Source organism: Buteo buteo, chromosome 5 (assembly GCF_964188355.1).
Source record: "Buteo buteo chromosome 5, bButBut1.hap1.1, whole genome shotgun sequence".
NCBI classification, from domain to species: Eukaryota; Metazoa; Chordata; class Aves; order Accipitriformes; family Accipitridae; genus Buteo; species Buteo buteo.
Window position 1 is genome coordinate 40,649,859 of NC_134175.1, and position 10,958 is coordinate 40,660,816.

Here is a 10,958-nt window from a genome sequence, read left to right on the forward strand (position 1 = left end):
GGAGCAGTGCTGTGGCCCACAGAGTACGGGCTTGCAGTCAACTGTGATCATGTTTTACAGCCCCTTGAGTAGCCACCAGCTGAAGCAAAGGCAGTTTATCAGCCTTCTGGCCATTGCAGCAGCTCCACAGTAGGCAGCAGTGTGGTTTATAGTGCTAACGAGGTGTGTATGGTGGTGGGTCCAAACACGTTCAAGCCTCTTCCACCCCACGCAGGGAGCCCACTTGCTCCTCAGCACACCACTGCTGGTGGAGGAGATGGAGCATTGCAACACATGGGTCACACTTTTGCATTTTGATATTTTTCTTCACCTTTGTACCCAAAGCTTTGGTCTGCTGCACCAGCTCAGAGTGGAGCAGGGTTCAGGCTGGATACAGCAGAAAAGACCTTCACCTGCAAAAGAGAATGTTCACATAGTCCCCAGAATTCTCACTAGAGCTGAAAGGACTTTGAACTCCAAAATATATATTTTCTTGATTTGAATCCAGGCTAAAAGACTGTTATCCCTATGAAACAACATGGCCTGGAGCTGCAAAGATTTTCTAAAGAAGGTTAAGGGATGTGTTGTTGGACAAATTACTAATGAGCAGCATGTTTTGGTTAGGAAGGAATTGAGTATTTTCACATCCAAAGTGTCTCTAATTGACAAAAGGAACAGTTTTACTGTGATGAGGCTCTGTATTAGGTTACAAAAACTGAGTGTGAGAACCACTGGACATAATGACCTCTCTCCAATACTCTTCCTCCATGTGTTTTGTTTTTTTTTTTTTTTCTATGAAAACATGGACACAATCACGGCTCCCCACCCCGTTTCTCCTGAAGGTGTGGGGTTGTTTTCCTAGGGCTCTGCGCTCCCAGGGCAGCAGCCAAGCCATCTCACTGGCGGTAGGGCCGTGGGTCGGATGTTCCTCTCCGCTCTTCCCGTCCAGCACTGCGTACTTCACTCACGCACATCTAACGGGCACATCTGACCTGGCAGGCCCATGTCCAACTCCTGTTGGCTAGTTAAAGTCAGGGTGGTGGGAGGGATGAGATGTTTCACTGGTTCCCATCATTCCGAGGCCCCTTGTTTCGGCCCATCTTTGGGTCTCATCCCAAATCCGTGGAGACAGGTGGGAAGTGTCTCCTAGGGGTTTTTATCTGGGCTCCCAAAGAGGGAAGGCAGAGAAGACGGGGTACAGGAGAGGGGGAGATGTTGGCAATTTATGTTGTATTCTGCACTCCCCTCTTCCTTGACTTTTACTAACATGGTCCTTTCTGTTAATGCTGTCTTTGTCCTAACAACCTGTTCTTTATTCCCACTTACCCTTCCTTACTCTACCTTCCTAAGGACAGTCGGTACTAAGGTGAGCAAAGAAATCCTTTGTATTAAAATAGCTGTATAAAGCATGGTCTGCTGCAGACCTCCTGTCTCCAGTTAACCCCCACGGGGCGGAGGCGGAGGCATGCGGAGTGATGGGGAGGGACAGGGGATATTTGCTTGAGTGCAGAAAGGGGGAGGACATAGTGCCTGAGGATTCCCTTTGCCACCTTTCTCCCAGCATCACAACTTGCCATTAAATCCCGGGATTGCAATCTCTGTCATCCTGATTGAAGGGCAATGAGGCTATCAGAGCCAGGCAGCCCTGCCCAAGAGGACTGCTACGGAGCAAAGTAAAACACTGCATCCCCCTCCACTCCCACATTCCCCTGGGGCAAACTACAGTACGTTGCCTTTTCAGCACTCCCATTTTTTGCCGGAGCACGGGCCTCGAGCAGCAAAGCCGGGCATCCTGTCTGGTAGCAGCAACAGCTACCTCAGAGCAAGTTCAGACCATTTAGCGTCTGCTGCAAATAAACTACTCAATGTGAAATGCAATTCCTAATGTAAATAAAATAAATATTTATGGTGCTTATCTACCTTATCTGCAAGTGGGAGTTTGCAAACAGTGAACCGGGTTTTTATCTGGCTGGAAGTTTGTCAGCTAACCTAATTATATGTTAGGGTATTTTAAAGACAGAAATACGTCGTGTCTGAAATACTTAGGCCTTGATCCTATGTTAGATAAGCCAGTGCTTGCTGCAATATACCTTGCACAACCAGGTAACGTGCTGCTTTTCTTTGAGAAGCATCTGTTCTTAATCTTTTGGAGGAAGAGCATTTGGTTTCTCTCCATCTCCTGTTGAACCCACCCTAGTTTTTTCCAGCTGTGGGGTGCTGCCGTGCCCTCCTCCCCCAGGGAAGGTGCCCCTGCCCTCTGGTAGAGCTGAGATGCTTCAGCGGGGAAGGTTGAGAAGAGAGGGGAGAGCTGGGGATGGGGCAAACATGTGGAGCCTGCTGGGGATGTTGGGCTCCTGGTTTCTTTCCATCCGCGTTTCCACCTGCTCATCTCCTCCACTTTTCCTTCCCCAAGATGTGTCAGTCCAGTCCTGGTGGCCAGTCATCATGCAGCAGTGAGCCGTCACCCCTTGGCAGCACCAACAACAATGACAGTGGAGTAGAAATGAACATGCACAGCGGGGGAAGTCTGGGAGATCTGACGGCGTTGGATGACAACGCTCCTGTTGTGGACTCAACGGTCTCATCTGGTAATTCGACAGTCAGCCTGCAGCTAAGGAAACACATGACGACGATGCAACGACTTGAACAGCTCAAGAAAGAGAAGCTCAAGACAGTTAAGGATTCCTGCTCATGGGTGAGCCCAGCTCCACAAGCCAGAAACACCAAGCTGCCTCCCATCTCAGGAAATGGTAAGCCCTGGGCCTGGGCCGTGTCCTGTAGGAACCCTCCAGAGTTTGACTCTGGTTTCATAACCAAGAGTCTGCCCTGGAGGAGGATCATTTCTTATTGCCTCTGAGTCAGCCCTTGCGGGATAGAGATGTCAGGTAAAATGGAGAGCTTGGGTGTAAACACAGCTGTCTGGTGATGTGCAACAGAAACCCAGATGCTCAGTGCTACAGAGCTATGAAGGGAGGCAGAGGTGTTGGTGTCCTTGTATCAGGGCTTGCCCAAGGACCCAGCCGCAGGTGTCCTCACTGTCCCAGTGGCAACTGCAAGACTGCTTGGGTTTGTTCCAGCAGTAACAGTTCCCTAATGGCTAATGTGCCTCCTGGAAGACTGCAGGAGGACAGCAGCAATCCAGACAAGCCCTCCATCCCTGATCTTGCTCTGACAGGCCTTCTGTCACTTCGGGAGGTCCTGGCTATTGCCTACAGCTTCATCTGCTAGTTTCCCGCTGGCTGGGGATTCCTGATAAAGGCTTCTTTATGATCCTTTCAGTGCTCCTCCAACTTTGCCAAGAAGTGCCAAGGCATAGGGCCTGGGTTGTACTAAACCTCAGGGCTTAGTATATTGGAGCTTCTTGGTTTACTCTGGGAAGAGTCCTTGAGTGTCAACTTTTGAGCTCTCAGTCTCCTATCCCTGACTGCTGTGCCTCTGTCCCAGTGAGTGGCTGTGGTTGTAGCTATGTGCTGTTCCCGTGGCACTGTTCACACCAGTCCTACTTTTTTCCTAAGAGAAGCCCATGTGGAGGCATTTCCTCAGCAGCTGAGTATCAGCGGGGTACACGTTGCAAAGGCTCTGCAGCCCTCTTGTTCTTTGTGCGTGGACACAAAGCTGGAGATGAAGCTTTGAATTCACTGGTAGCAAATGAAGTTCAGTATCATTCCCATAAAATATTGGGGGTGGCTTTGTGTCTGTATTCTGGCACCAAGAACACTACCAAGTGGAATTTCTCAGGTGACTAAATCTTTTCCTTCCCTGCAACCTTTCTTTCAGGCTCTATTCTAGAAAATAGTGGTGGTTCTTCTGCTACGCTGCCTAATCCCAGAATAATGGAGCTGTCTGTCAATGAGGTTACGATGCTGAACCAACTAAGCGAGCGCCGTGACAGTACAACAAGCACCATCAGCTCCGCCTACACCGTCAGCCGCAGATCATCAGGGATCTCCCCATACTTCTCCAGCCGCCGTTCCAGCGAGGCTTCGCAGCTCGGGCACCGCCCCAATAACACGAGCTCTGCCGACTCCTACGACCCGATTTCCACAGACGCCTCCCGTCGGTCGAGCGAGGCGAGCCAGTGCAGCGGGATGCCGGGTCTGCTGAACCTCACACCAGCTCAGCACTACAGGCTGAAAGCCAAGTACGCTGCGGCCACGGGGGGCCCTCCTCCAACTCCCCTGCCGAACATGGAGAGGATGACCCTGAAGAACAGGATCTCACTTATGGATGGACCAGACCCCACCTTGCCCTCCATCCGCCTCCCTCCGGGCCCCAGGCGTTGCAGCGATGGCAACACCTACGGCTACCAGTCAGCTGCAGCGTTTCCCCACGAGGTGCCGGGCAACTGCACGAGACGGGCAAGCGACCCGGTGAGGAGACCTGCCGGAGACCCCCAGGCCCTCCCGCGAGTTCACCGCTTCAACAGCACCAACAGCATGAACCCCTTCCATCCTTCACACCCCACGGACAGGAGGAATTTCGGCCTCCAGAGCTACGGGCGCTCGGATGGGAGCCTCCCCCGGCACACCTACTCACCCCGGCCGCTGAGCATCAGCGAAAACATTGCCATGGAAGCCATGTCCGGGGAGGCGGAGGCGCCCGTCGGAGACGACGATATTATGCTGCCAGATGACGTGGTGCAGTACATCAAATCCCAGAGCAACGGGACGGCGGCCGAGAGCACTTCCATGGGGTACAGCAACGAGATGCAGGGCTTCCAGGGAAGCGGGAAGCTGCAGCCTCCAGCCTTGCCGGGCCAGCGCAGGATGGCGGTGGCCGAGGCAAGCATGAGCCACTTGGGACCCATGATGGCAGAGTGTCCCATGAGCTTCGATGCCTCCTCAGACATGAATAAAAATAACATGCCCGTCCAGTGGAACGAGGTCAGCTCGGGGACGGTCGATATCATGTCCAATCAGTCGAAGCAGCAGTTTTCACAAGGGAACTTAGCGGTGGTCCAGCAGAAGCAGAACTTTGGTCAGTACCAGAACTACAACCAGCAGCAGATGCAGCTGCCGGAGAACAGTATGAACATAACACAGCAGAGCTTTATGCAAAGAAACGTCAGCATGGATGGGCAGAGGCTAAACTGTATGCAGCTGCGGCAGCAGCCGATGAGCCTGGGCCCCGGTATGAACCCCGATCTGGGCTTGCACGCAGGGTATAACCAGCCTCATCAGATGCTGAGCCCCAGCGCAATCAGCGGCAACCCAAATCAGATGTCTCCTTCTTGTAGCAGCATGGCAGCAAAGTCTGGACCCCACCTTCACCCTCAGCAAATGGACATGGCGGCCGACCCTTCTTTAATGGTCAGCAGCAACAGCGAGCGCACGATGCTGGGCCAGGTCATGCACGAACCGAGTCAGCAGAACTACTCCTCTCAGCCGACCCGCCTGAACTTCCCCATGGCTCAGGAGCCCTTCCATCAGCCCATCATGACCAGCTCCAACCAGCCCAGCTTCGAGCCTCAGCAGAGCATGATGGGCTCAGCCGCGCAGGCGTATCCGCCCGCCATGGTCCAGCCTCGTCCTCCGCCCGAGCCGAGCCCAGCCAGCCGACCCCGAGGCCTCCGCACCGTCCAGCAGCTGGGCTACATGAGAACTCCCCACCCTACCAACACCATCAGCCCCGGCCAGGAGGCGGCGGAGGCCATGCATAAAAGAACCGGTGACGTGTTGCCGGCACCGGCCCAGCAGTGCGTGGACGGCACGAGGGAAAACAATTTGATGTACTATTACGGTCAAATCCACATGTACGAGCAGAACGGCAGCTTCGATAATCACGCGGACTGCCGGGTCAGACAACAGCAGTGCGCGCTGAACAGCAAGCCGGCCGCTCTGCCTTCCCCCGGCGCGAACCAGGTGTCCAGCACGGTGGACTCGCAAGGTCTTGAGCCGCCCCAGATAGATTTTGATGCCATCATGGACGATGGGGACCACTCGAGCCTGATGTCGGGAACTCTGAGCCCCAGCATCCTGCAGAACCTCTCCCAGAACTCCTCTCGCCTGACAACTCCACGAAACTCTCTGACACTGCCCACCATACCCGCGGGAATAAGCAATATGGCAATAGGCGATATGAGCTCCATGCTAACTACGCTGGCGGAAGAGAGTAAATTTCTAAACATGATGTCATAACAGTAAAGCACAAGGCCTTAGTGCTATCCAAGGGGCTCTGCGTGAAGCAGTTTTATGAATGTGCTTTTCAAAAATAATCCGTTTCAATAGAGTAGATTTTTTTTTTAATAAGTATTAAATACATTAAAGGGATTCAAAATGAAAATTTTAAAAAGTCTCTGTACAGAATTATGTAAACTATATCCAGGCAGTTTAGCACCGCAGTGGTGCACCTCTAGTATTATTTTTTGGCTTGGTTTCCCAGAGCACTGAACGGTATCACCACCAAGCTAGGAGACAGCATGAGCGTGGTTAGAGATGAAACCCTCCCTCCCTGGCAGCCCTGTAAATAGCACTCCCCATCATTTTCCGTTAGTTACGTCTGCAAAAAATTCCATTTTCAACCTGCCCCAGAACGAAATGGGAGGATGCGGTTTTGATCAGAATAAAAGCCATACTATGTATTCTGCTCTGATGACACTAGGGTTTAGTTACGTCTCCAAACAAGCCCTCTGCCAGCAGTATTGTTTTATACCGTAAATACCTTTATACCTTGCAAAGAGCGTTGATTCCAAACAGCTTCTCAGCAAAGTGCCTTACCATGCTTTCGTGTTAAGTAGCCAAGGCCTCTCTTCCTTTAAAAATCAAATATAGTGTATTGCCAGAAGCGTATATAAAATGTACATTTATAAAAACATAGTGGTGTTTCTGAGAAAACATTGGAAAGACACATTGATGAGACACATAAAAGGTGAATGCACACTTTGATCAGATGTGTTTACAACGTGGTTTATATCATGTGCAGAGTGGAGCAGAGGCCTGGGAACAGCAATCACTGGGAAATAATCCCCCGTGGCAGGAAGGCTTCGGTGTGCAGACTGACACACGTGCATAACTTTGTGCCCTCTGAGCACAGTGACTTTCTGCAGGGGCTCCGCATGCATCTTTAATGTCAGATCTCTGAAACGTGCATTACCATATCCCTGTGCAGCTTTGCAACGGCTTCGCTTTCTGTTGGGTTTTCCGTGCTGAGGTGCTCACGTACAAAAGTGATGGTGATGGAGAGCGTTTTGTGATCGCTGCAGCCCAGCCTGCACTGTGGCGGGGTTGTGGGAGCTGGTTTATCTGGCCGGGGTTGTCTGTGTAATATACTCCATGCAGGGCTCTGCCTGGGCTCCATGCACACAACAGGCGCGTGGCTGCACTGATGCGAGGCCAAGCATGAGCTAATACGCCCTGCCCGGCAAGCAGGCTTTTTTGGCATGCACCCAGTGCTACATTAACGTGTCCCACAGCTTTGGTCAGCATGAAAAGAGCTGCTGTATCCAAAAAATATACCATGGACAACCCGGGGTGTTAGTTTGGCTAGTGCTTTGTGCTACGGTACATAGCTACTCTTTGTACCCAGCCTGGTTCAATTCAGCACTGCACCTGCAGTCTATAGCGTAGGCAAACATCTGGATAGTCTCAAAACAGGTATTTGAGTCAAAATAGTAGCTCGGTCAGTGAGAATCTCTTGGAAACATCCTTGAGGAAGAGATGGGAGGAACAGGGCCTCCCAAAGCCAAATCCTCCACCAAAATACAAGTGCTGGTAATAATGATCAGCTGTTTCCAGGCTGGTCCCACCTGGCAGTGAAGTCAGTCTCAGTTGCATTATTTATTTTTGCTGTCGTTAGACAAAAAGGGTAGGTGCATGTACCTGGGCAGGAGGCCTTGCTTTAACTTCTGACTGCGTTGGACAAGGAAAACTCTCTTCCTGCTCTCGTAGCATCAGATACTTTGTACCCCGTATGTTGAAGGGCAGGGGACAAGTGTGACATCCCCCCCAGGTTCTCACAGTTTGACCAGACAAGCATCCGCAGAAGCTTCACTCTCTCCTTCTCGTCTCCCCTCTCCCCCTCATATCAATGTGATGTTCTCACTTGCATCTGACTCCATCCCCTGCGTGAGTCAGGGACAGCTCTATAAAGGTGCTTTCTGGCGTCCTTTCTGCTTTCCTTTTGCACAAACTGATGTCAGGCTCACTCTTCCCGGCATGACCAGGGGCTGGCATGAAAATGCCACGTGTTACCTCCAGGCAAACTTTGCGATATCAGATACGCCGGCAGCCCCGCTTGGCAGCGGTGGGTTGGGACAGTGCTGCTGCCAGGTAGCCCTGGGTATGGCTGGTGCAGGAAGGTGCTGCTCAGCATCCAGCCATCTCAGCCGTCCTCATCCTACATGCAGAGGGTGCGCACAGAACGCTCTCGCCCCCACCCTTCACCCCTCGAGGTCCCCTGACTCCTGCTGATGTCCAGGGTGCACGAGGACAGGAAAGCAAAGCAAGGTGCCTGGCTGTTTATTTGTGTCTACCATGAGAATTGTGTTTAAAGGGATTGTTTTATAGTCCGCTGTATATATTCTCCTGCAGTTACTGACCTTGCCCTTGCCTTTGCATTTATGAAAAGAGGGCAGTACGTATTTTAGGACATTGTATGTTGTCCTGGACGCTTGGAGTACAACTGGGCATCCCTTGTGCTGAGATGGATCAGGCTTTCGTGTGTCCTTCAACTGCTAATCTGATTTTTTTCAACAGCTGCGTAGGGCAACGATGGCTACTGAGTCCCTCTTCGCAGATATCTCATTAGTAAAAGATCAAATACAAAAGCAAAACCAAATCTCCAATGACTTGAGATTTCTCAGACTTTCCAGTGGTGGTCTTCCTTCATTTACTGAAAAAGTATTATAATAACCATTCCAGCACTGTATATATTATGTATAGAAGACATCATTACTAAAAGTACTGTAGGTGAATTGTTCTGTCAAATTTATATCTTAAGAACATTTTTAGCTGTTTTCTACATCATAAGAACGGAAGTAACATGCTGAACCTGTATATAAACCTTTTGTACATTAAAAAGTAATTTTTTTCATAATTCCTTGTGCCTGTCGTTATTGCTTTTTATTGGTAATGGTGGTTGGTCTTGATCTGTCGCTGCCACACCAACACAGTCGGTTGGACTCTGGTGGTGCTTAGGAAGAGCTGGTGAGGAGCTGGATGGGGCTGGTGTGTGAGTCACTGCACGGATGTGCAATGGTCTTGCCTTGAAGACCCTCCAGTCAACAATGGGATGGAGGTGGCAGAAAGAGAGGCAGCAAAGCCGGGGTGCTGCTGCAAGCACAGCCATGCTGCCCAGGTGTCCTTCATCGGCCTCTTGGCAGAGGTGATTTGATTTGCAGTGCAGCAGGGACAGCACAGGAGAAGGGCTCAAAGCATGGGCTGCAGAAATTTGGCAACCAGAAGATTCATGGCAAAATGGCTTGTTGACCATCTTGGTCAGTGTCCGAAAGGAGACAGAAATAGGACAGATCAGCAGAGCTGTGATGGGCCATCACAGGGACAAGTTGAATATTGGGTTTGGAGAAGGGAGAAATGAATCTATCCACTATGTATGCGATGGGAAGCAATGATATGGTGAGCAACAGATACATCGGTCGTGATCCAGTTAGAGCCTGGTCCAGCCCATGGATGAGAAAGATTTCATTTGACTGCAGCAAGAGTTAGCTCAGCCACACAAGAGACGGATTTTCAATTTGGTTTCGTAGAGTTGGGTTGGTGTGGCCAGGGCTAGCACTTTAAGGGAGGGTGGGGAAGCTGTTCAGGGGCGAGATCCTCGTGGGCACAGCAGTGAGTTTGGAATAAAGTCAGCTCTTGAGCAAAGCAGTTGGCCAGTGAATCAGCCATGACACTTGGTGCAAATGAGCCAGCAGTTTCATGCAGAAGCAGTAGAAGGGGATGTCCATATTTTCCTCAATGCAGAATCCCTACTGAGCTGATTGGTAGAATCAGGTAAGTTTGGGACAAATCCTCACCCTGATGATAGGTTCCTTCATAGTCCGTGGCAAGAGATTGGCATATCCCAAGACAGAATTAGTCTTTCCCATTTTAGACACATAGGATGGGGTGGATTTTCCTCTGGAAGACATCAGTCAGTCTCCTCATTGATGACAGAGATATCCCATGTAGCCAGCTTAGATTAGATACCTTCTCCAGTAGGGTGAGAAGAATCCCATGCTCCTGTGAATATCTTGCACTAATCTAGTCACCCTCAGCACAGTCAGACGTTGAGCCAGTGAACAAGATGTTGATTAATGTGTTAATGATCCTGTTAGTCTGCAAATCCATTGGATAAATATCACACCCCTCTGGACTGTCCAAGAACTACAGAAATCACATTTTAAAAAAATGCAGTAATATTATTAAAAGGAAATTGTTCAGAGCTTTTCTATTGACAAAAGGCTTTGGAGACTCAGATCAACTCCTACTGCTTTTCTACTTCAAACACTTAAAGTGGGTTTCTAATCTAGATCAAATGCTGCTTTTAGCTGGTATTTCACTTCAGAGTTCGATCGGGGCACACCTCTGCCTGTGTAAGAACATATTTATTACTTAAACTGGGTTAAGATTTCCTAGGAGCCCACCCGAGGTCATGTACCAGCTTGTGTATTTTTACTGCTTGGCCATCCTGGAATAAACAGGGATCGAAAGGCTCGTTGCTCCAATTGTAAGTGGGTAATAACCCTTCTGCAACAAATGTTGTTTATAAGCCAGAGTTTGGAGTTTATACTACTGTGGCAGCTGCATAATATTCAATTAACCTTCTTTTTAATCCATCATATCCCTTATGAAAACAAACCATCCTAGCAGAGCTGATTCTGACCCTCTTTGGTGAGTGTTAACCTCACTCCACTCCCAAAACCAGTGGGAGCATAGGAGGAGTAAGATCCCACTCTGGGTAAAACCGTCACAGCTCTTTAATATTGCACTAATATCTCAGGTTTTCCTGGAGGGGAGAAAAAGCCCATAAAAGCTACTGTTGCT

The 10,958-nt window shown here is 50.1% G+C and overlaps 1 protein-coding gene across 4 annotated transcripts in view; it reads left to right on the forward strand.

Moving 5' to 3' along the window:
• The window catches only part of GLI2 (GLI family zinc finger 2), a 200,554-nt gene extending 191,542 nt beyond the window's left edge, over positions 1 to 9,012 (forward strand). For all 4 annotated transcript variants that reach the window (XM_075028752.1, XM_075028753.1, XM_075028754.1 and 1 more), the window contains 2 exons: positions 2,393 to 2,729; positions 3,757 to 9,012. In XM_075028752.1, coding sequence (XP_074884853.1) covers positions 2,393 to 2,729; positions 3,757 to 6,116 — 2,697 coding nt within the window. In that variant the 3' untranslated portion in view covers positions 6,117 to 9,012. The remainder of the gene's footprint in view (positions 1 to 2,392; positions 2,730 to 3,756) is intronic.
• The last annotated feature ends 1,946 nt before the right edge of the window (positions 9,013 to 10,958 follow it).